We start from the raw sequence: 27,143 nt of genomic DNA, 5'->3' as shown, positions 1-27,143 counted from the left end.
TCAGTGACTTTGAAAGAGGGATCTCAAAGGAGCATAACGGGGTTAAAGGCTGTGTGTGTGTGTCTCAGTCATCAGATCTCAACCCAGTTATGGGAGATTCTGGAGAATTTTCCACTACCATCAACAAAACACAAAATTATGGAATATCTCTGGAAAGATGTTCTCACATCCCTCCAATAGAGTTCCAGACACTTGCAGAATCTATGCCAAGGCGCTCTGAAGCTGTTCTGGCTGCTCGTGGTGGCCGAACGCCCTATTAAGATACTTTTGGTGTTTCCTTTATTTTGGCAGTTACGGTTAAACAGCCTTTAGGTTTTATGTACCGCATAAATGGAATGAATTTCAGGACACTGAGATTAGACTGCCTAGTACCTTTCAGTCGTTTCAGGGCATTGGTGGGAGACCTGTTCACAGAGTAGCGTACGTATGTTTTGTAATTTATTTCTGATATCTTGATGGGCTGGGAAAACTGTAGGGGGAAACTGTCAGGGAAACTGTTTGGTTGATTGCATTTCGTATTAATACAGTATGTGTATTTTTTTTTTATTCTTCAGGGCTCATTTGTAAATAATAGGTTAAATAAAGTCTGGTGAGTTAGCGGATAAGTCAGGTTGCTGCCAACCAAGCGGTTGTGGGTTCAAATCCTAGGCGAGGTTGAGGTCCCAAGTGTGCTCACAGTGGAGGATTATTACTGTCTAGTTGAACATGTTGATAGTGTAATGCAAACCAAAGCGTTCTAAAAAGGCTCCAGTAACCTAATGTTGTAGGAACTTTCTGTTAACTTGACAAAAAGACGTCACACAAACATTAGTCACTGATGTTCATATGATGTCCTGTATGTCCATCAATTAACATTTCAAATTGTAGGCACGTCAAAAACAAACATTCTTGAAACTTTCCCTCCAAATGTTCTTATATCCATTGTCTGTGTGCCATGGAAGAAACTTTTTTCCGGTGAGAATTTAAAAACAGGAATGTGATGTTCCCACTGTATCGTTAGCTGTAGACCAAGTTATAACCTGATTGGAATGTTCCCTAAAGATTTGGGAGTTTGTCCAAATCACTACCTAACCCCAATTAACTTAACCGCAATAAACCATCCATTTGATTCATTCCTGACCATTAGCTGTGCCCCCTATTCCCTCGCCTAACTGTACATTTAATGGAGGTGTACAATATCTATGACCGCCGTCCCACGCAGAATGAGACCATCAGCTGGACAACACTTTATGTTAAATCAATACTGTCTGTTCTGTTTAATGTACACTCCTTCAGCGTGGCAATAAGGACGATGAATCAGGAAATCAGTCATGTTCTGACAGGTATAATTATGTTTAGTAATATAATCATGACCCAAGAGTTGAGCTTAACCTGCATTCAGACACGATAAAAAGAGTTCCTGTCATGCTTATCAAAGCAAAACCAGCATTTACTACCATATACAGTAGAGTGGGCGTTCCTATTCCTGTTCCTATTCCTTTTGCCCAGCGCAGCTAAATCGATGGCCAAAGCGGCTGTGGAAGCGGTAAGAAATAGAACACTGCTGCCTCCACTTTTCCAAAGACTTGAAACTTATTTTATGATCATGTTTTGCATTTCGTAGTTGTATATTTTTGTAATTACAGGGCTGATCTGTAAAAGAGACCATGGTCTCAGCATGACTCCCTGTCAAAACAAAGGTCACTTTTCTTTCAAAAAATAATGGTTGATTGACTTGATTTAATATGGTCTTGGGTATCTAATAATATTTTTCCACTGTGGTGCGGAGCTAGAATCAAGCATGATGTTTTCATGAAAAGCCTGGTTCCACATAATTTCCCCACTACTAAATGTACACCTTGAGCAGGAAGAACGAGATCGGCAGTGTTCAGCCATAGTCTTTACATATTACTTTCACAGTGGAGACCGCCCTCGGTGAGGCGTAAGGTAAAGTTTGTGAAATACCATAGCCATTTGCAGAGGAAAACCATGCATCAGCATAACTTTTCCCAAGACTGCTCCAACAATTATTTAGTTCTCAGTCGCATTACTTGAAATGGAAATGCAAAAAAGGACAAACAAATGAGGCTGTGAGTCCCATTAAGATGGCACCAATGTGCCCGTTTCAACGTTGGTATCACAGTGGAAAACTCAGATTCTCTACTGTCACAAACTAAATCTCTCTACACAAGACCCTGAAACAGAGACACGAGATCTAGGACTGAGAGAGCAATATGGTTTCTGCCTACTTACCCTATCTGTGTCAATGCCCTTGGACATGGCCCAAGTAGAGACGATGTAATCCATGACCCTCTCGCTCAGCCCCTTTGGCACCTGGTAAAGTTTGAGAAAGTCACGCACATTGTTGAGCATCTCGTGGTAGCGGTTAGTGTTGGTGTACATCTGCTGGAAGATGGTGGTGACGTTCCCAAAAATGGTGGCGTACAGTAGGGCTGGAACACAAATAGGCAGAGGGAGGGGTTATTAGCGACATGCGTTGCAAGAATGGAGTAGTGTGTGCTTGAGTGTTCCAATGCTAACAGGAGTGCTGCTTACATAGGTGATAGTGAAGCCATTTGTAGCATATACTGTATAAACATGTCAGCACATTAAGTAATCATGGGTTATGGCACTTAGCTCAGTCGTTGCTGTAAGAGGATGATTAGCCTATAAATTAATTAATTTACTTTGGTTTCGGGCTCATAACTCGTCTATAAGGGCCGGACTTGGGCCTAGCTCAGGAAAGGCTTGAGTTTTTAGGCCCAATCAAAACTCTACTCCACTTTTTATTAGCTAATTTTATGTAAAAGGAACCGGTTCATACAGGGATACAAACTCAGACTAGGATTCAAAGGATGCGTTTAGATAAGTAGCAATATTAGATATTTTCACATTAGATCTTATTCAGAGCTGATCTGATTGGTCAAAAGATCAATTAGTGAAAAAATATCAGAATTGGGCGGCCTGTCTAAACACAGCCAAACAAACCGCAACGACTGACATCGCACTGCACTTGACTTTTGAAGGCAATTTCCCTGACATTTGTGGAGATCTCATTTTAGGTCAACGGATGCCGGCTCAAGCGTAAATTACTGTTAAAAGTCAGGTGCAGTGTGGTTTTGCACATTGCGGTACACTTGAATCCCGGCCTAATCTATTCCTCCCACAGCCATATTAACTAGCTTTGCTTCATGTCTGCCTGTCAAAATTATGATGTAGCTTTAGTTATGTTCGGAGTGAAAACCAGAGTTAGGGCTAATTCAGAATTGAGTTGAGAATTGCTCTCTACTTCCAACTAAATTTTTGAATTTAAAATAAATTGAATTGAAAGGGTGAACAGGATATGGAATTGAATTCAAATCAGAATTAGAGGAAATATAATTAAATTAAATGCAATTTAGTAAAAATTCTAATCCCTAATTTATTCTACACATCAATATAATTTATTTAATAATTATATGCTTACCAATACAATGTATATCATATTCAATTAAACTTTATTTATTCCCTGATTTATAATGGAAACATAGGCCTGTGTGACAGAAGCCAAGTGTACTACTCTCAATATCCTTTAAAGATGTGCACACATATTTAGTGTGAAAGCTAGTATAAATTAGGCCCCTAATGCATTCAAGAGGCGTACAGGGTATATAATTGTGTACGACAAGAGGGAATAACAACTTGATCAATTTCTAGGGCCGGGACGATACCAGTATCGCGATACTTATGTCACGTTCGTTGAATGACGGGACAGACCAAGGCGCAGCGTGATATACGTACATGTTTATTCCAATTAATAAACACACGACAAAACAATAAACGAAACGAAACGAAACGTGAAGTCCTAAGGTAGATACACAACCAACCTTAACAAGATCCCACAACTACACAGTGCCAATAGGCTGCCTAAGTATGATCCCCAATCAGAGACAACGAGCGACAGCTGCCTCTGATTGGGAACCACACCGGCCAACATAGATCTATACATACTAGAATACAACATAGAAAAAGCACAACAAGGAATATACACACCCTGACTCAACATATAAGCGTCCCCTGAGTCAGGGCGTGACAGTACCCCCCCCCCAAAGGTGCGGACTCCGACCGCACAACATAAACATAACAGGGTAGGGGCCGGGTGGGCATTCCGCCTCGGAGGCGGATCCGGCTCGGGGCGTGACGACCTCTCACTCTCCGCCTCCCTGTTGCGCCCCTGATCTGGTCTGGACCTCGGCGCGCTGCTTCCCCTCTACTTCCTCCCACGATATGCCAGGCCCTGTCTGGACCCTGGTGTGGGAGACCCCGAACCTGGAGAGGGGCTGACGTCATGGTCTGGACTGGAGCCGCTGACAGGAGCTGGATCAGGCACCGGTGGAGCGGACTGCTCTGGCTCCGGAGTGGAGCCGCTGACCGGAGCTGGACTAGACCCCGGTGGACCGGACTGCTCTGGCTCCGGAGTGTCGCAGCTGACCGGAGTTGGATCAGCCACCGGTGGAGCGGACTGCTCTGGCTCCGGAGTGGAACAGCTGACCGGAACTGGATCAGGCACCGGTGGAGCGGACTGCTCTGGCTCCGGAGTGGAGCAGCTGACCAGTGCCGGACCAGGCACCGGTGGAACTGGTACGGACCGTGCCAGACTGGACAAACGCACCACTGGTCTGTTGCGAGGAGCAGGCACGAGCCGGACCGGACTAGGAACACGCACCACTGGCTTGGTGCGAGGGGCAGGAACGGGCCGGGCCGGGCTGGCGACGCGCACCACTGGCTTGGTGCGAGGAGCAGGAACAGGCCGGGCCGGGCTGGTGACACGCACCACTGGCTTGGTGCGAGGAGCAGGAACAGGCCGGGCCGGGCTGGCGACGCGCACCACTGGCTTGGTGCGAGGAGCAGGAACAGGCCAGGCTGGGCTGGCGACGCGCACCACTGGCTTGGTGCGAGGAACAGGCCGGGCCGGGCTGGCGACGCGCACCACTGGCTTGGTGAGAGGAGCAGGAACAGGCCGGGCCGGGCTGGCGACGCGCACCACTGGCTTGGTGCGAGGAGCAGGAACAGGCCGGGCCGGACTGTGGAGGCGGACTGGAGGTCTGGAGCGGAGAGCTGGCACAACCCGTCCTGGCTGGATGCCTACTTCCGCACAGTATGTGTGAGGCATCAGCACAGGACGCACTGGGCTGTGCACGCGCACTGGCGATACAGTTCGTAGAACTGGCGCAGGATATGCGGGACCGAGGAGGCATACTGGAGACCAGGAGCGTTGAGCCGGCACACCCCGTCCTGGCTGGATGCCCCTCTTCGCACGACTGGTGCGTGGTGCAAGCACAGGACGTACAGGACTGTGCCGGCGCACTGGCGACACAGTACGTAGCTCCGCATAACACGGAGCCTGCCCAGTCATACGCTTCCTCGTGTGAGTATGGGGAGTTGGCTCTGCTCTGACAGCAGGCTCCGCCAACCACCCCGTGTGCCCCCCCAAAAATTTTTCTTGGGGCTGGTTCTCGGGCTTCCTCCTCGACCGGCCTCCTCCGTGTTGCCGTTGCTCCTCTCCTGCCTGGGCATTTACCTTAGCCCATGGTCCTCTCCCCGCAAATATCTCTTCCCATGACCACAAATTGCCCACCTGTGACATGGCTACTCGCTCCACCTGGGGACACTGCTTTGTCCTCGTTTGGTGGGATCTTCTGTCACGTTCGTTGAATGAAGGGACAGACCAAGGCGCAGCGTGATATACGTACATGTTTATTCCACTTAATAAACACATGACAAAACAAGAAACAAAACGAAACGTGAAGTCCTAAGGTAGATACACAACCAACCTTAACCGGAACAAGATCCCACAACTACAGTGCCAATAGGCTGCCTAAGTATGATCCCCAATCAGAGACAATGAGCGACAGCTGCCTCTGATTGGGAACCACACCGGCCAACATAGATCTATACATACTAGAATACAACAAAGAAAAAGCACAACAAGGAATATACACACCCTGACTCAACATATAAGCGTCCCCTGAGTCAGGGCGTGACAACTTATTAGTATCGTAGCAAGGAAACAAAACACAAAGCAGATTTCACTACTTTAAGAAAACAGCCCTAATGTTGGAAACAAACATCCTTATGTTGTCATCCAGAGTCACATTTATTTATTTTCCAAGTTACTGTATATATCACACAGTATTTTACATACAACAGGTTTTTAAAGGACCAAAGACTAAGATCTGTGTCGTGTTTTCATTTTTGCCATGGAATAAATATTGTGATACTGGTATCACCACAGCCCTATCAATTACATTTAAATTTTAAATTTTAGTCATTTAGCAGACGCTCTTATCCAGAGTGACTTACAGTTAGTGAGTGCATACATTTTTCATACAATTACGTGGATGTAAATCTTTGATCTCTATAAGTTACATCTTTGGATTCCCATGAGGACTGCAAACGTTTACTATAAGTCTCTGTGTTAAGAATATGGTGCAGTTCAGCTCCTCACAGGTACAGTAATTAATACTAATAAGGTATGGCACATGAGAATGATGCAGAAGGCAGCAATGAATTAGAGGGAGAGAATGGTTTTGTACTGTTTTTCAACAGACCATTGTACAAGTGGCAGCAACATGCTGAATTGTGAGTACAATTTACATTTGAATATTAAAATTGGCAATACTAACAAAAAACAACAACAACAGATGTAGGCAATGAAAAATGAAGAAAATGTCATCATCAACTGTTAAGCAGGCGAACCATGGCTGGGATGGCACTGCAACGGAAATGCTCAGTCCTGCAGTGGATCAGTTTCAGTTCAGTTGAGAAGCGGGTCTGGTGTAGACTAACAAACGATCATTGGGGTGGGAGCACATGGTGGTAGGGATCGGATTTTAGAAGAGATTTTGCAAAGGATCTTGAGAGGCTTTTCCCTACTCAACAGGTTTTTATAAAACTAGGCTACAGTCGACATTCATATAATTCAGATTTTGATAACAGAACACAGCTGCTACTACAGTGCCTTGCAAAAGTATTCATCCCCCTTGGCGTTTTTCTTATTTTGTTGCATTACAACCTGTAATTTAAATTGATTTTTATTTGGATTTCATGTAATGGACATACACAAAATAGTCCAAATTAGTGAAGTGAAATGTAAAAAATAACTTGTTTCAAAGAATTCCAAAAAATAAATAACGGAAAAGCGGTGTGTGCATATGTATTCACCCCCTTTGCTATGAAGCCCCTAAATAAGATCTGGTGCAACCAATTACCTTCAGAAGTCACATAATTAGTTAAATAAAGTCCACCTGTGTGCAGTCTAAGTGTCACATGATCTCAGTATATATACACCTGTTCTGAAAGGCCCTAGAGTCTGCAACACCACTAAGCAAGGAGCACCACCAAGCAGGCGGCACCATGAAGACCAAGGAGCTCTCTAAACAGGTTGGGGACAAAGTTGTGGAGAAGTACAGATCAGGGTTGGGTTATAAAAAAATATCAGAAACGTTGAACATCCCATGGAGCACCATTAAATCCATTATTAAAAAATTAAAAGAATATGGCACCACAACAAACCTGCCAAGAGAGGGCCGCCCACCAAAACTCACGGACCAGGCAAGGAGGGCATTAATCAGAGAGGCAACAAAGAGACCAAAGATAACCCTGAAGGAGCTGCAAAGCTCCACAGCGGAGATTGGAGTATCTGTCCATAGGACCACTTTAAGCCGTACACTCCACAGAGCTGGGCTTTACAGAAGAGTGGCCAGAAAAAGCCATTGCTTAAAGAATCTTCCAGAGATTTGAGACTAGGACGGAGGTTCATCTTCCAGCAGGACAATGACCCTAAGCATACTGCTAAAGCAACACTTGAGTGGTTTAAGGGGAAACATTTAAATGTCTTGGAATGGCTCAAAGCCCAAACCTCAATCCAATTGAGAATCTGTGGTATGACTTAAAGATTGCTGTACACCAGCAGAACCCATCCAACTTGAAGGAGCTGGAGCAGTTTTGCCTTGAAGAATGGGCAAAAATCCCAGTGGCTAGATGTGCCAAGCTCATAGAGACATACCCCAAGAGACTTGCAGCTGTAATTTCTGCAAAAGGTGGCTTTCACAAAAGGGGTGAATTGTTTTCTGTTTTTTTGTCATATTTCTTGTTTGTTTCACACCCAAAAAATATCTTGCATCTTCAAAGTGGTAGGCATGTTGTGTAAATCAAATGATACAAACCCCCCCAAAATCCATTGTAATTCCAGGTTGTAAGGCAACAAAATAGGAAAATTGCCAAGGGGGTGAATCCTTTCGCAAGCCACTGTACATGCACCTGAGCAGAGGGTTTCACCATGGATGACATCAGCTGTGCAGGCGTTGTGGATTTCCGGTGGCAGTCCAGGATGGGGGTCTTTCATGCTGCTCTCCGTGGTTTGAGGCTGCATGCCAGGGCCCCGGGCAACAACTGCAGGATGAGCAGGACGGTTGGCCAGGCTGGCTGCAGTTGTAGCAGGATCTGCTGGTCTGGTTAGAGACTGGATAGGCATCAATGGAGCTCCAGCAGCACACACATTCCATGTTTGAAGGAAGGGGGTTATGGAATGGCCTCCCTCCCCCCTTTGAAAGCTCCACTGGCATGCTCCAGGTGAGTATGTGGTCTCGCTGCTTCAGCCCTCTGTCGAACTATGGGCTGGCTATGCCTGTCCATATGCTGCTCCACACCTTGCAAGCGCTGTTTGATATCTAGAAGATGGTTTAGCAGGAGCTGACGCTCGTATGAGAGCTTATTGGTTCGACGCTCTTTTGCATTAGCTATCTTCTGAGTATTTGCATTTTCCAAATTACTAAATTGAGGGAACGGATTACTAAATGAAAGGAGCAAAATACTAAATTAAGGGAATAGATTACTAAACTGAAGGAAGGAATTACTAAATTGAGGGTTTGAATTAGTAAACTGAGGGAACAAATTAGCCGTTCTATATTTATTCTCCACCATGACCCCTGGGGGGCTCCGTAATTTTCAAAAGAATCCTGTACAAAAAAAAGTGTTGGCTTCTTTTTCCAGGCAAAAACAGTTGTAGTCTTTATTTCCCCCAAAAAAATTTGACTGAAAGAAGCTGCATCTGTGCACAGCTGCAAGGCTCACAAACAATGTTGGAATACCTCGCAGTGGTCTGGGGTTCACTACAATGTATTAGTTTCATTCGGGGCAAGTGTGACCTGCAACAATGTATCTCTCCAATCTAATGTGGCCCACGCGTCACTAAGTACATTTACATGCACACTAATAATTAGATATTAAACTGAGTATGGCAGTAGGCTGAGTATGGCAATAGTCATGTAAACACTTTACTCTGCTTATCTTAATCGTTGTAAGGTTAAAATCAAAGTAAGCATACGCTGATTAAAACACCAGGTTTTCTGAGCAATCTTTCAAATGATTAGGACATGTTAACAGCTTATTTGGTGTTCCAGCAGTATATTTGATATGCACATGTGCCAGCACCGGTAGTGTAAGCCTCCCTGTTATGTGCAAGGGAAGTGAGTTTGGAAAAACTGAAGGTATGCATCTTAGAAATAATTTTCACATACAAACGTTATATGTCCGAACTAAGAATCAAATAAGCTTTGCAAAAATAACATGGTTATTTGTGGTAGAACATTTATTTTGATTGGTGATTTCTGCATTTATTTAAGTCTCATCAGGTAGCCTGATTTCAGATGTGTCCATGTAAACATAATTATTAGGGAAATTGTTCTTCTTGCAAAGCATGTCAACTTTTTAAACAAACTATTATATTAATCTGTGCATGTAACCGTACACAGGACAGGGAGAAAAAACACTACACACGAGGAGCAGAGATGACTAACTTGCTAATCACAAGGATGCAGACAAAAACAAGGAAACAGACAGTCCGAAAAGATGTTAAATGTTGTTTTACGGTGGTTTATGATGAACTATTATCTTGCTTGAATGCTAGCTTGGGCTACAGCTAGCATCCCATTTATCTGACTAGTAATACTCACAGGAGGCATATATGAGCACACACGACAACATAGTAACTCGCACAAAATCTCAGTTTTAATGTGCACACTTGGTTAATGTGCACACATTATCTACCGCTATGCAGAGCCATGTGAGTACCATTTTACCATAATACAATCAGATATTCAACTGACCAACAGACCGTAAACAATAGATAATAAACACACAATAACATATGTGAACCACAGTGGAGGCTGCTGAGGGGAGGACGGGTCATTATAATGGCTGGAACGGAGTAAATTGAATGGCTTGATGTATCTGATAGCATTCCACAAATTCCGCTCCAGTCATTACCACGAGCCCGTCCTCCCCATTTAAGGTGCCACCGACCTCCTGTGGTGAACCATGACTGTAACAATATTGACAAAAGGCCAAAACGTTAGCATTTGGAGACAGTGGTCAGGTAAACAAAACAATAGCATGGATTGCTGGGTTACCTTTTCTTACTGTAACTGAAAAACAAAATGCCATTTTGCAATTTGGGTAAACTATGCCTTTAACTTGCATCAGAAGTTTAATGTTGGCTCATTCACTTCGATATAAACACTCTTTCTGACACAGAAATGTGTTCGCAACTACCCACATCCACTGTGAAATGGGTATATAGGGTGGAGTATAAGTGTTCCCTCACTACAAACCCCAGGTGAATACCCAGCTAGCATTTAACATTCTGAGAAACCATATGTTTCTTAGAGCTTGGTGAGAGCAGGGTTGTCCTATGGTTATTTTGCATACATGCATACAACCTTCCCACAATGTTCTGGGAATGGCGCAGGATAGTTGCTTGGCTTTGGAACATTCTCAGCACATTTAAGGAACATGATAAAAAAACATAATTTTCTTGGTATTTCATTACTTTAACAGAACGTTTCCTAAAAGTTCAAACATGGTTACATTTCAATTACATTTTTGGTAATGTTCTAGGAACATTCTCCAACTCATTTGACATTGGGAATATTCTTAAATAGTTCAGAAAACATTAAGAATCAAAGTTCTTCTGTGGGAATTTCAGTAATTCAACATAACGTTTCCTACAGGTTTCCTCGTGGTTCTACTTAAAGTCATGTTCTCAGAACCTTAAAAAACAATTTTGTTCTGTGGGAATTTCAGAAAGATTTAGTAACGTTCAGAGAACGTTCTAAGAATGTTATTTAAAAACTCACTCTATGCTCTATCTTGTTAAGCGTGTTCAGGTGTGTTGGCCCCGCCCACTAATTGGCCACACCTGATCTTAATGAGAACTTGTTTCCTTTGAAGTGGGGTCTGTTTGAAAATCCTAAAATGAACAGCTTTGTCTGAGTAAAAAAATGTTTTGTCATGCTAGCGCCATCCTGGTGGTGCAGTGGACTGATTCCATGGATAGAGAACAGAAGAGCATAGGTTCAAATCTCACTGACGTCATGTCATAATAAAAATAAATGTGTTTAGATGATTAATGCCTAAGCAAATGAATTTCCATGTATCCCTATCTGTGCTTGGAGTTAAAAACAGTTAACCTAAGCTAGCAGTATTATTGAAACATTCAGAGGAAGTTATTAAAAAACCTCCAAATAATCTCACAACATTTTGAGAATGTTCTCAGAAAGTTAATTAATTACCTTCAAATAACCTATAATTTCAGTTCTCAGAACGTTAATATAACCTCCCAGGAAAACATTCAGGGAACCATAGTAACCTCCGTGCAACCTAAATATGAACGTTCCCAGAAGAAGCAACATTTTCACATTTTTTTTTTTTTTGAGTTTTACAAGTCAGGAAACTTATGGCTTCATTCCCAGAACCAATGGGAAACCAAAAACGTATGTTCCCACAACTTCCAAGGAACCAAATGTGATAGCTGGGTATTGTTGTCTATTTGCACATCCATCTCAATAAGAAGCAGAAGACACAATAACAAACTGCCTCCAATTACATGAGCTAAAATGAGTCAATAGTGCATTTGCAAGCCTTGAGCATAAATAAATCTATTGGGAGCTGTATTTTAAATAGACAACAATTAGCTTTGCCATTACGCTGTGTAACTCCCCTGTGAAGTATAAACATGTAGCCCTTAGATATAGACATGTCCTAATATAGTATGCACATTTGCTCAGTAGGAATACTGCATGCTGGAAGTTGCAATGACCCAAATGAGTCAGTTAGTGTTGCATATCATGAATTCTATCCACTCTGGTGAAAGAGGATAACCTCTACTCTGTTCTTTGGATGGTTTATCTATCTAACTTGAGGAGTCTTTGTTCATTCATCACATCTAGGCCTGCAGGCAGCCAGGCACAATCCACTTCTGCACCTCATTTTCTCCTTTCTTTCCTACTCTTTCCACCCTCACATCTTGCCGTCATTGTAAATAAGAATTTGTTCTTAACTGACATGCCTGGTTAAATGCAATGCTTGTAAGGTTCTGTATTTATTTTCTTAGTTCACCTTGTGTTCTTGAATGTAGCCGGTTTCTTTGTGTTCTTGAACGTAGCCCTGTCTTTCATTTTTGTTCATTGATTTCACGTGTTAGTTACTCACCTGGTCTCATCAGCTCCTTATTTAGTTCAGTTCATTCTGTTTGTGCCTTGTGAGGTATTGTTCGTTTTGACTCTACTAAACCTTTTCCTAACTCGTTTGTGAGAACCAGTTACAGCCTTCAGTCCTAGTTTTTGATTATCCTGCCTGTTTGCCTACCTGTGTATGACCATTGCCTGCCTGTGACCACGATTCCTGCCTTCTGCGAAGGTGTAATAAACACCTGCCACGCTCTGCGAGTGAATCTACACCTTTTTCTCCCTGAGTATTCATTACAACGCTGATGACAACTGCTCTGTGGATTACTATACATTTATATTACTTCTAACATGGGGGATGACCACTCTATATTTCTTACATATTATTATTATTATTATTATTATTATTATTATTATTATTATTATTCTGCCCGCTCTAGCTCTTAAAATTTTAAAGCTATAAACACAAAACCAACTTTCAAATGTGCAGATGGCCCCAGCTTAGATTGTTAAAAAATATATTTTTGATAGCATTTCTAAATGTTAAGAACGAAATGCGACTAAATGTTGAAAATTCTGTAAATTCTTAATTCATTGATATCATTCTTACTAATAACCTTCATAAATACATGTCTAGGGGGTCTTTGATTATGATATCAGTGATCACTGCCCTATAGTGTGTATTAAAGATACTAAGCAAAAAAAGTCTGATCCTCGTCTAATAAAGAGTCATTCTAAAATGTTGCTATTTTGTTGCCACACCCTTGTTTCTTAACTTTTTAAGGCTGTGAAGTTTCCTTTTATGTTCGATTACAAATGACTTTGAGTTTTGTGCTCTTGCCGCCGAGTCACTGGCGGATCGGATTGATTGGTTTAGTTACGGACTCATAGGGTTGGGACTCTACTGAAAAGAAAGTGTTTATCTTGTCTTATTCTGATCTTTGAGACAATATCATTTTGAGTTAAGCAAATATTATATCAGTGTGATTATTTTGTTTACATTTATAAGGGACACAAACAAATAACAAAGACTTCAGTTCTCTAAAAGTTATTTTCAGTTTTCTATAGTTTAGAAATTCCTCGTCGCCTCCGATTTAGGTAAAACAGCCTTTCGTTTTTATGCGCTGCATACTTGGAACAAATTTCAGAATACCCTACGTTTGGACGCTCTAGTGCCTTTCAGGCATTTTAGGGTATTGGTAAAGGAACTGTTCTCCTCCGTGTTTTTTTAAATAAATTGTATTTTTGTATTGTTGCATTTCTCATGCTTCTACCTTTGTTTGTTGTAATTTGTATCACTAGTTCATTTTGTACCTTATATTTTCTGAATTTTTGTGAAGCAGGGCTCCTTTAAAGTATAATTTTAAAGTATAATTTTAATGCCGTGAATCAGGGTGAACATTACACACAGATTGAGAAGACATGCTACAATTCCCTTCTCTTGGCTGGACAGGCATATGACTTAATGATCTGAACCGGCAGAATTACATTCATCATGCTTTCTCGTAGTTTCAATTCTATTCCCTCTCCTTTTCAAGTAACTTTGTCCCATTCCAAATCAATAACACACTCTCATCACAGTGCAGTAACTGGGTCTCTGAGGTACCATGGTCTCAGATTATTGTAGAATTGCTCTGTAATGGCGGCTGATTTGTATGGATTGCCATGGAACGCCTAATACACTGGTGGAGAGTCTTTCGGCACGCCAGTAAAAGTACTCATATCCGCCTTGGACAGAGCTCAAGTGGTCCATCAGTAGACAACAAATGATTGCTTTGAGAATAGAGGCTGATAGCCTCCAGCATCCTGTCTTACTTACAAAGAATGAGCATCCTCTTAGATTTGGTCAAATGTTTTACTCCTTCCGTGAGACCAGAGACGCATGTGACTATAAACTCCAAGCAACTAATGTTGAAATGTAGATAGACCTTGGGAATTTGGGGTAAAGAATAGATTTGGTCAAATGCACTACTCTTTATGTGAGACCAGAGACCTGTGTCTAGAAACTCCAAGAAACCATTGTTGTAAGAGAACCATGGACATTTGTAAAGAATACAAATGTTGCACTGAGTATTGATGTTGTAGATAGACCTGAGATAGTTCAGTGGGGGATGGTGAGGAAGTTGGGTAACACTTTACTTGACATGATTCCATATGTGTTATTTCATAGTTTTGATGTCTTCACTATTATTCTACAATGTAGAAAATAGTAAAAAGAAAGAGACTGAGTATGTGTGTCTAAGCTTTTGACTGATACTGTATATTTAGACCTGTTGTGACATATATTGCGTTATTTTATAGCTGGTTATGACGCCTACATAAAAGTGTTAAAACCTACTACACAAGACAAAACATTCCATTACACAATAGCCTACTTGTCAACAGTATGTTATATATAGTTTGTTATATAACATTTTCTGGAATTGACCATATTAAATAATCATTGTAATTGCACACACATTGATGTCACACATGCACCTACCCCAATGCTCTGTTTCTGATGGCTGGGATGAATGCAGGAGCACATTTCAGGAGCAGGACAAGACACCCTCCTTTTCACTGATGACTGACATAAGGGCATGTACGTGATAGGCCTATCTGGCTTCTATGATTATGATGGTGATAATGCTTCTTGACAGTGTCATACAAGTTATATAAAATATGATGAAAAAAAAACATGACTGTAAAAAATTAATTACAACAAAGGACTTAAGAAAAAAATAATGCAATATATGTCATAACAGGTGTAAATATATGCGTCATGACAGTGTTATGACCATATTATGACAGGTTATGACAAGTTATGTCAGCTGTTATGACATATTATGACATGGTTATGACCGTGTCATAACGTGTTATGACGCTGGGTGTCAAGTAAAGTGTTACCGGAAGTTGATCAAAACCAATGGCCAAACAACCTGGAGATGCATTACCCAACATTAAAGGTTCAATGTGTAGAAATTGCCTGGTTGCTAAAATTCTAAAATGTAAGCCATATTTCAGTTTATGTTACAAAACAAGCAGGGGTAGAGCAGGGGTTCTAAGATTTTTAGGCTTGGTGGGCCAAAATATAATCTGAGTGGTGGGCTGTGGGCCAAATAAATAGACATTATGTATTTAGTAATATAAAAGGTAAACAATAACTTTTTGGGGTCTTTAAACAATAACTTTTTAGTAAGCAATCATAAAATCACACTTCAAACATTAATCAAATTGTAGCCATATAACTTGATACATAACACATTTTGATTACCAGTATTAAAAGATACAATGTAAAAAATGTAACCATTGTGGCACAGAAACTACAACCACGTTTCTATGTTCATAAGGTTAATAACTTAATATGTTTCAAATTACTTGAATATGGGAAAAGTGTAACAATTTGTATTAGCAGCAGTAAGTCACTAAAATGCATAAGAAAGGTATTGGAATGTTCAGGAAAACATAATGGAAGCTCATCAGGCAGAAGCGCCTCTAGCCTTTTGGGGGCCCTAACCGAGGTTGGTTACCGAAAGTAAAAGTTGCGAAAACAAAACTTAAGGAGGGGAAGCATAGAAATAGCACATATAGAACGGATCTACCGCTTATCAGACGTGCTTTCAATGAGAATGACATATCTATAATTCACAATTCTATCTGAGTTATGTTGGGCCGCGCACAAAGCAACATAATGCAGCTTTGACAAGTTAACGTCCGCGTTCCAAACTGTCTGCAAAGCTGCACAGTTAATTAATGATTGAATGAAGTCATCTAGATCAGCGGTTCCCAACTTTGTATTTTCCAGGGACCACCAAATCACAGTCAAAAGCTCATTAAGACCACCATTCGCAGAGTCAAATAATTTCATTACATAAAATTGCCTATCAAATTTATAGTCAATTTTATCAGTGAATGTAGCAAAACTATTATTATTATTATAAACAATTGGCATTGCGAAAATTATTTAAAAATTGTTTATAATACCATTAATACTCCCAACAGTTGATGAAAAACAATCTATTAAAAAGGAGAATTCGCAGACCTACTGCAGTACCCCAGGTCTGCGGACCACAGGTAGAAAACCACTGATCTAGATTGCAGTCGGGCATCAGATTGCAATGTCATATTGATGTGGTTACTGACATGTTAAACACTTATCCAGGTATTATGAGAGTTGGGGCACGACTGCAATGTAGGCAGAAATGACCAATCTCGGCTGATCTTTTGAGTGGGTCAGGGCTTTGAAATCAAATGCACCTCTGTGCTTGTCAGGGCTATATTTATGTGCAGAGTAGTGGGCTGTTCAATGTATAGCCAATTAAATGGGTGGGTTGAAACTCCCTCCTCTCCACCCAGAACATGGGTGATACATTCCAGCCCCTGGCCTCAGACAGCCCCTGTTGTCTAACCCTTTACTATTCAACTTCCCCTTTCAGTCATTTAATAGACAGCAGTCCCTATACCGCTGTCTAATTACGTCCCTTCAGGCATGAAGCATGAATCCAATCATGCCACTGAGAGCTGGAATGTGGCGAGTAACAAGGGACACAGCGGGACTTCTGGTGTCTGGGTCAGTGTGGTGATGATTGCCTGATAGCGTTCTGCATACAGGTCCAGAGAATTCAGCATCAGTGTGACCCACCTTGACAGGCAGGGCAAGCGGGCTGAGGTATACAAAGAAAATAAAGTGGGAAATTGCTCAAAAGTGCAGACAGTGAAGGTTAGAATGTGCAATGTGAGAATGATATGGAGAGAAAATAAAATATTCCATTGTACAAGATCTTGTAGAAGATATGTCTCAACACTGACAGAATTGCCAACGAGGTTCAAATAAAAACTAGTCGATTGACGCACCCGCGCCTAAATTTAATTAGCATAGTAAAAGAAATCCCCATCAAAATCCAACTGTTTAAACTAGAGATATGTTTTTTTTGCATGGGCTGCGTCTCAATCCACCGCATCAGCCGATGTCGGCCTTCCGCATCTGCGGTAGTCTCAAAAACACGACCCTAGGCAACACAGTGACTAGGGTCTGGTTTCAATGATGGACTCTTTTGGCATACAGGGTCTACGTCACTGGGGAGTGTCGATAAGGGGAGTGAAAATAAATCTGGGGTCTCTCCGAACAAATCACAAGGCAGACATGCCAGAATGTCGCGATTCAAAACCAAAGTTTGCAGGCAAAACCTTTACAGTGGTTTTAGTTAAGGTACACTACATGGCCAAAAGTATGTGGACACCTGCTCGTCGAACACTTCATTCCAAAATAATGGGCATTAATATGGAGTTGGTCCCCTCTTTGCTGCTATAACTGTCTCCATTCTTCTGGGAAAGCTTTCCACTACATGTTGGAACATTGCTGCGGGGACTTACTTCCATTCAGCCACAAGAACATTAGTGAGGTTGGGCACTGATGTTAGGCGATTAGGCCTGGCTCGCAGTCAGTGTTCCAATTCCTCCCAAAGGTGTTTGATGGGGTTGAGGTCAGGGCTCTGTGCAGGCCAGTTAAGTTCTTCCACACCGATCTCGACAAACCATTTCTGTATGGACCTCGCTGTGTGCACGGGGACATTGTCATGCTGAAACAGGAAAGGGCCTTCCCCAAACTGTTGCCACAAAGTTGGAAGCACAGAATCGTCTAGAATGCTATTGTATGCTGTAGCGTTAAGATTTCCCTTCTCTGGAACTAAGGGGCCTTGCCCGAACCATGAAACCCGAACCAGCCCAAGATCATTATTCCTCCTCCACCAAACAGTTGGCACTATGCATTGGGGCAGGTAGCGTTCTCCTGGCATCCGCCAAACCCAGATTAGTCAGTTGGATTGCCAGATGGTGAAGCGTGATTCATCACTCAAGATCACGCATTTCCACTGCTCCAGAGTTCAATGGCGACGAGCTTTACACCACTCCAGCCGACGCTTGGCATTGCGCATGGTGATCTTAGGCTTGTGAGCGGCTGCTCGGCCATGGAAACCCATTTCACGAAGCTCCCAACGAATAGTTATTGTGCTGCGTTGCTTCCAGAGGCAGTTTGGAGCTCGGTAGTGAGTGTTGCAACCCAGGACAGACAATTTTTACGCTATACGCGCTTCAGCACTAGGCGCTCCCGTTCTGTGAACTTGTGTGGCCTACCACATCACTGCTGAGCCGTTGTTGCTCCTAGACGTTTAGATTTCACAATACATTGGGACTACATCTGCGGACGAAGGTGGCAGAGCTACAGCAGTGTTTGTCAGACCAGGAGACATCCCAGAAATCGGTCTTCTCATGAAAACGTCTGTAGGTCCGAACATTTTGGGCTAATATGACCCCTCTATTGGATGATGAGACTCTCACGAACACGATGGTGTCCTCTGTTTTGCTCTAGAACCCCCACAAGTGTCACGGAACTCATCTGAAGGTAACCCGGTACCAGGCCGAAAAATGAATAGAATTGAATAGGGCATTTCCACGTCAAAGCTAACTTACAAGTCAAAACATACCTCCTTTTGATTTATTTCTTGGCTATCTGTTTTCCATGTATGAATCTGTTATTCAATGTATTTTTATGGCTAATAGCAGTAAGGCCAAATTCAATGTTTCAAAAAATATTTTTTAAATATTTGTTTTTGATACCTACAGGGGTCATAAAATTCAAAATCAAATAGCTAAATTATCCTTGGTATGACCATCTTAAAACAATGACATATGTTAGCTTAGTAGAAACCCAGCCCAGGGCCCTTAGACCCTAGGGGGTTCATTTTACTTAATAGATCTCGGCTCATCGACTGGGGCATTGGGCAGAAACTATAAGATTAGCCACCCCTCTCTGGGTAACTCTCTTTCTCTTCCTCTAACCTCTATTTCTCTTACCACACAGCTCACTGAAGAGTCCGCACAAAGGAGCAGCAGCCCTTGACCTGAGGAAAACTCTTGCATGACGCCACAGCACTTAATGCAATGCCTTCACCACAGAGTCCAATCGACTACTTGGAGCATAGCCTCATTCAAATGCAGCCTGACAGGAGGCACAGATACATTGGAGTAGGCGTCTCACAAATAAAAGACTACAAAGCAGAGTAGGTTACGGAGAGTTTCAATTAACATGCACTGCACTGATCTGGAGCAATATTTTAAATAATATATATATATATATATATATATATATATACACTGCTCAAAAAAATTAAGGGACCACTAAAATAACACATCCTAGATCTGAATGAATGAAATAATCTTATTCAATACTTTTTTCTTTACATAGTTGAATGTGCTGACAACAAAATCACACAAAAATGATCAATGGAAATCAAATGTATCAACCCATGGAGGTCTGGATTTGGATTCACCCTCAAAATTAAAGTGGAAAACCACACTACAGGCTGATCCAACTTTGATGTAATGTCCTTAAAACAAGTCAAAATGAGGCTCAGTAGTGTGTGTGGCCTCCACGTGCCTGTATGACCTCCCTACAACGCCTGGGCATGCTCCTGATGAGGTGGCGGATGGTCTCCTGAGGGATCTCCTCCCAGACCTGGACTAAAGCATCCACCAACTCCTGGACAGTCTGTGGTGCAACGTGGCGTTGGTGGATGGAGCGAGACATGATGTCCCAGATGTGCTCAATTGGATTCAGGTCTGGGGAACGGGCGGACCAGTCCATAGCATCAATGCCTTCCTCTTGCAGGAACTGCTGACACACTCCAGCCACATGAGGTCTAGCATTGTCTTGCATTAGGAGGAACCCAGGGCCAACCGCACCAGCATATGGTCTCACAAGGGGTCTGAGGATCTCATCTCGGTACCTACTGGCAGTCAGGCTACCTCTGGCGAGCACATGGAGGGCTGTGTGGCCCCCCAAAGAAATGCCACCCCACACCATGACTGACCCACCGCCAAACCGGTCATGCTGGAGGATGTTGCAGGCAGCAGAATGTTCTCCACGGCGTCTCCAGACTCTGTCACGTCTGTCACATGTGCTCAGTGTGAACTTGCTTTCATCTATGAAGAGCACAGGGCGCCAGTGGCAAATTTGCCAATCTTGGTGTTCTCTGGCAAATGCCAAACGTCCTGCACGGTGTTGGGCTGTAAGCACAACCCCCACCTGTGGACGTCGGGCCCTCATACCACCCTCATGGAGTCTGTTTCTGACCGTTTGAGCAGACACATGCACATTTGTGGCCTGCTGGAGGTCATTTTGCAGGGCTCTGGCAGTGCTCCTCCTGCTCCTCGTTGCACAAAGGCGGAGGTAGCAGTCCTGCTGCTGGGTTGTTGCCATCCTACAGCCTCCTCCACGTCTCCTGGTGTACTGGCCTGTCTCCTGGTAGCGCCTCCATGCTCTGGACACTACGCTGACAGACACAGCAAACCTTCTTGCCACAGCTCGCATTGATGTGCCATCCTGGATGAGCTGCACTACCTGAGCCACTTGTGTGGGTTGTAGACTCCGTCTCATGCTACCACTAGAGTGAAAGCACCGCCAGCATTCAAAAGTGACCAAAACATCAGCCAGGAAGCATAGGAACTGAGAAGTGGTCTGTGGTCACCACCTGCAAAACCAGTCCTTTATTGGGGGTGTCTTGCTAATTGCCTATAATTTCCACCTGTTGTCTATTCCATTTGCACAACAGCATGTGAAATGTATTGTCAATCAGTGTTGCTTCCTAAGTGGACAGTTTGATTTCACAGAAGTGTGATTGACTTGGAGTTACATTGTGTTCCCTTTATTTTTTTGAGCAGTTTGGACACACCTACTCATTCAATTTCTACATTGTAGATGTCACGCCCTGACTCTGGGGACTCTTTTTTGTTGAGTCAGGGTGTGATTTTCTATGTTGTGTTGGCCGGTGTAGTATGTCTAGATCTATGTTGGCCGGTGTGGTTCCCAATCAGAGGCAGCTGTCGCTCGTTGTCTCTGATTGGGGACCATACTTAGGCAGCCTATTGGCACTAGTGGGTTGTGGGATCTTGTTCCGTATAAGGTATGTTGTTTGTGTCTACCTTGGACTTCACGTTTCGTTTCGTTTATTGTTTTGTCGAGTGTTTATTAAGTTTAAATAAACATGTATGCATATCACGCTGCGCCTTGGTCCGTCCCGTTTATGAACGAACGTGACAGTAGAATAATAGTGAAGACATCAAAACTATGAAATAACACGTATGGAATCACGTAGTAACCAAAAAAGTGTTAAACAAATCAAAATATATTTTATATTTGAGATTCTTCAAATAGCCACCCTTTGCCTTGATGACAGCTTTTCACACTCTTGGCATTCTCTCAACTGGAATGCTTTTCCAACAGTCTTGAAGGAGTTCCCACATTTGCTGAGCACTTGTTCGCTGCTTTTCCTTCACTCTGCCGTCCGACTCATCCCAAACTATCTCAATTGAGTTGAGGTCGGGGGATTGTGGAGGCCAGGTCATCTGATGCAACACTACATCACTCCTTCTTGGTAAAATAGCCCTTACACAGCCTGGAGGTGTGTTGGGTCATTGTCATGTTAAAAAACAAATGATAGTCCCACTAAGCCCAAACCAGATGGGATGCTTTACGGTGGGAACTACACATGCGGAGATCATCTGTTTACCCACATCGCGTCTCACAAAGACACGGCGGTTGGAACCAAATATCTCCAATTTGGACAAATGTCCACCGGTCTAATGTCCATTGCTCGTGTTTCTTGGCCCAAGCAGGTCTCTTCTTCTTATTGGTGCAAAGGGTGGCTATTTGAAGAATCTCAAATATATTTTGATTTGTTTAACACTTTTTTGGTTACTACATGATTCCATATGTGTTATTTCATAGTTTTGATGTCTTCACTATTATTCTACAATGTAGAAAATAGTACAAATAAAGAAAAACCCTGGAATGAGTAGATGTGTCCAAACTTTTGACTTGTACTGTATATATTTACTGATATACAGTACTGCCATCAGGGTGCAGACTGAGGTCTTTATCTCTTAAAACCATGAGAGCCAATACCAGTTTTGCACTGGCATCTGTAAGGCTTTTAAATGGAAATAGATTTTTGTGACTTATGTTTATCTTGTATATACATTGTAAGCATTTGTATCTGTCATGTGTGAATGTTTCTGTTTATATGTTTACAATATATCTCTATCTTATTTGACTTGCCACAACTGAAGTTCCTTCTGGAAAAATGAAGTTATTCTATTCTATAAATTTATTGTATTGTATACAAACATTCGCCTCTTTGCCCAACTTTTAAAGCAGAGTATTTAAGGGTATTTGACAATGGAGAAAAATAGTTGAAAATAGTTTCAGATAGTATTTCTTTTAAGTAATTTAAAAATTGCATTTGTATTTGGGGAAAAAAGTATTGGAGTATTTGGTTTTACAAGTAGACATTGAAATACTGCAAATAGAAGTAGTTGATTTGGCCAGTCTATTTGAAAATACTAAAATACAAAGAAAAAGTATTTAAAATACAAATACTTAAATAATAATGTATCTGAACCTAGGTCTGGCACACCATATGGGCAAAAGACACCATACAACATTGAATGTGTGTTGATGTGCAATTGAGCTGTCAACTAATGTGCATCCAACATAAAAAAAAAATGTGCTTGTTAAAATACAATTGTGAATATTTTCATAATTTGGTCATATCAATCTATAGGCCAGTAGTGACCACGTCTTCTAAGTGACTTCATCATGTCTACCCCAAAACATGGGGCCTGGATTCAAACAAATCACATGTAGGCTCAAGCAGAAATCACCTTTTAAAGTAAATTGCAGAGTACAGGTTTATCTCTCCATTCTTTATCTCTAGACCTTATGTGCACAGGTCTAGTTTTTCATTTTAGAATAAGGCTGTAACGTAACAAAATGTGGAAAAAGTCAAGGGGTCTGAATACTTTCCGAATGCACTGTATCCACTGTCTCACAAAAGATCAAGATGGTGATGAGTAAAAGAAGTGTGCAGATGTTTGCAGTCTAGTGAGCCCTGCATTATGCATTGTGTAATCAAAACAACATTATTCAATGAGCAAAGTAGATGCAGCACACTGATCTAATGTAATTTACAAACACACAAAACAGGGCCAAAAGGGAAATAGAGAAATAAAACAAATGAATGTCAGCAGACAGGGGATACCTGGTCCCAGTGTGACCCAGAATAAATACCCTTTGTAGGTGAGACACCGCTGTGCTACCCTGAGGAGCTCTAGGGCCCAGAATATGACTTGCTAAATCAGCATACAGTACTCTATTGCCTCTGTTCAAATTTAAAAAAGTGCTGAGGTATAGTGCTGGACACCAGCCAATTGCTGCTGGGCTATTCTGTTCAAAGTGTGTGTGTCTGTTTATGTGTGTGTGTGTGTTTGTTAATGTGGTGTGTTGTTTGTATTGGAAGAGGCGAGTTGGGAAGATTGTTACGTAAGGTATGTGTTTATTATTAATTAGATAGGACAGGTCTCCTGAGCTCCATCCTAGGCCCAGTGACGTTGGTATTCGCCCAAAAAGGATTCAATCAGGATTCAATCGGATAAAAATGCATCTGACGTGTGGTCAGACTGCTCCGAACTCTAAGGGTATCGCAGAACTTCAGTGCTATAGCACCGATATAATATCAATTCACTCGAATGTCTGATTGATCAATACTACTCATATGACTCTGAAAACAGTAAACCATTAGCCATTCTATTAGTCATTTAGTATTACCTAAACAACCACACATGGCAGGAGAGCAATGGAAGAGTCAAGCTCTTGGCCGGGATTAAATTCATAGCACGCTGGACATTTTATAAATCTTGTGTTGAAAGAAACCCTGCTGTGTCGTCCGGAAAAACAAGTGTGAGAGAACTTGTGCTTCTTACACATTTTAGTGTATTCCAGTATGATTTTTCTTCTGCCCCCCCCCCCCCCTCCTAAAAGCATGAATGTCTTCACAAATCTAGCCTTACCAACCTGACCCAGCCAAACTCTAAACACAACAACTCTGGCCTAATGCAACAACTCTGATCCTTCATTAATCTAATCAAAAGCCAGGCCATATTGTATCAGTCCCTCATGGCTTAATTTGCGCTGGGGTTTTAGGCATTCCCCAATGCCTCTAGCCTTGATGATGCAACCCAAGCGCCTCTTGATCTAATAATTATTTTTAACTGCTCTGATTCAAATCAAAATATGTTCTCAAATATCCCCTCAGATAACTCCACCACATGAAAGATTGTGTTAAACCTACTGCCTATCTCTTAATTTCATGATTCCATATAATCTCATCACGATCCTGACATGAAACATATTCTAAGTCTTACAATAACCCTTTCACAGAGGGTTTTTACCGTTTTTGTATAGGGGGTAAAAAACACTACATTTTTTGCACAAAAAACCCAGCACAGGACCTAGTCATGTAACCTGTATAAAACAGGTTATGGGTCTGCAAACAGCAGGTAAATAACAGGCTGTTTGAACAGGGGACATACAGTATTACAATAAATTAACAAAAAAAGTATTGTGAAAGAAACTACAGAAGAAGATAAGGTTAATACATGCTTATAACAGCAAGTACAGCACTATAGTGGTTAGTTAGTGATTAGCATTAGCACGTGTGGCACTCATGTGGTAGGAACATGTGGTAGCGTTTTGCAGAGATAAAGATACACAAACTAATAGTACAATACATAAAACATGTGGATTTATATGGAGAAGAAAAGTTGAAAGCAGAATCGCTGTTGTTTCTTGACTGCATACATTGGCCTAGCTAACAGAAGCATGCAGACCCAGACTCTCATGCAGACCCAGAACTGTGCCTGCTTGAGTGACAGGGGGCGGGGCATGGTGTGTGTGGGAAGCAGCCGCAATAGGAGAAAGAGGGAGACTGGAGAGAGACAACAAACGGAGTAAACTTGAAAATACTTTACACGCAGCTGAGTAAGGTTTGAAAAAATCGCAGCCTCTTGCGATATGGATATTGCACATGTCAATATCACAATTTGAAATAAAAATGAGATTAATTGTGCAGCCCTAGACTATGTTCCGTACTGTATCCGGTAGTTGCACATGATCAGTGGTAGTCTTTCTTGGCTTGAAATGTAGAATCTTAGTTGGCGAGGAGCCTTTCAACTTTGAGCTATTAGTTATTGTAAAAGAGAATAACCTACATAGTCACAGATAAATAAGAATACTTACAGCCCACCATCATCATCGCCACAGAGAAGATCTTCTCTCCATCTGTTGTGGGAGCGATGTTGCCAAAGCCGATTGTGGTGAGACTGGTCATGGTGAAGTAGAGGGAGGAGATGTAGAGAGTGTCCTTGCTCGGGCCGCCCTCCCACTGGCCAGAGCCGCTGGCGTTGTAGAGGTAGGGTGAGCCGATGCTCGTGGCCAACTGATAGAGCCAGCTGTCTGTCTTGATTGTGTTGGTGGCTTCGTCGATGACCTCGTAGTCCCCAATGCTGTACCAGATGCAGGCCAGCCAGTGGGCCACCAGGCCGAAGACGCACACCAGTAGAACCAAGACCGCTGCCCCGTACTCCAGGTAATGGTCAAGCTTCCGGGCCACGCGGCCCAAGCGGAGAAGTCGGACCACCTTCAGTGAGCTGAAGAGGCTGCTGAGGCCCTAGAGACAGAGAGAGAGGAGAACGATAGAGGAGATGGAGATAAATATATAGAAAGATAGGGAGAGAGCAATTGCAATCTGGTCCACTCATACATCAATTTAGACTAGGTCTGCAAGCTTATGGAGCAAGCTTTGAAGCAATTGTTTTTTGGGGTCACGGGCCAAAAAAGTTTGAGAACCACTGCACTAGACAACACTGGACAACTAGGAATAATACCACAAAAAAAATGTATGCATGCTAATAGGCACTCTTTGTGCTAAATTCTGTGGCACAGTTTCATGATCACAGGAAAGTTGTCAGTGGAATCCGCATGCAACTCTGGGTGTATTTGTAATATTTGTAATACTGTAAAAGAAAATACTCAACTCTAATGAGAGCCTTGAATCAGCTGCTACTGAGGTTTCTAAGCCCCAAATCTCTAGAAGGGGCCAGCATTACACAGTGAAAATCTGAACTAAATTAGCAAACTGGGACAGTAAAAACACTCATGATCTTTTATGTTAACAAACATTCAGCAAATGTATGCCTTGTTGAATGCACCTGGTGTACTAACCTTTGTATGCGCTGCTTTTAATCAGTAGGTTGCGAAGTGTGAGTATCACAGAGTTTGAAGGGAAATGTGACCCAAATTACAAATTCACCTCATTGTATGAATACCTAGAATATCATTCATGGATGATTATGGGCGATAACTTTCAGTTGGCAGGCCAGTATAGGTGTTTTCACAACCCAAAGTACAGTATAGCGTAATCCCACCGGATCCATAACCATAGAATTCTCACCCTCTCAAAAGGCAAGGCAACCAGGAAGTCTCAAGACTTGTGAGGCAAGTTATGATAGTATTTTTCAGTACAATCTCACATGGAAAAATTACAGCTAGATGGATGGACAGCCCAAAGCTTCAGAGAATCCTGCCTCACTCTGCCTGCCTATGGCTCTTTTATGTGATGACGTTCATGTATTTGGATGGAAATATATTAGTTCATATGGGGACTGTATGGATGAATTCCTCCAACTCCTGTACTTCTGCCCTCTCTTCATGACAGGTAGAATAAAAAACTAACAGTTTACCCCTGTCGATTGTACATTAGAGTTCCCATTCATTGAACTTCTTCC

At 42.2% G+C, this 27,143-nt stretch overlaps 1 protein-coding gene across 1 annotated transcript in view; it reads right to left on the bottom strand.

Moving 5' to 3' along the window:
- The window catches only part of LOC311108052 (voltage-gated delayed rectifier potassium channel KCNH5-like), a gene marked incomplete at both ends in the record, with an annotated part of 159,808 nt that overhangs the window by 52,944 nt on the left and 79,721 nt on the right, over nucleotides 1-27,143 (bottom strand). Inside the window, 2 exons of the mRNA XM_084150701.1 lie at nucleotides 2,233-2,432; nucleotides 25,597-26,026. Coding sequence (XP_084006827.1) covers nucleotides 2,233-2,432; nucleotides 25,597-26,026 — 630 coding nt within the window. The remainder of the gene's footprint in view (nucleotides 1-2,232; nucleotides 2,433-25,596; nucleotides 26,027-27,143) is intronic.

This window comes from Coregonus lavaretus (assembly GCF_964263955.1).
Source record: "Coregonus lavaretus genome assembly, chromosome: 33".
NCBI classification, from domain to species: Eukaryota; Metazoa; Chordata; class Actinopteri; order Salmoniformes; family Salmonidae; genus Coregonus; species Coregonus lavaretus.
Note: the sequence above shows the minus strand (reverse complement) of the source record. Positions and strands in the feature narration are given on the sequence as shown.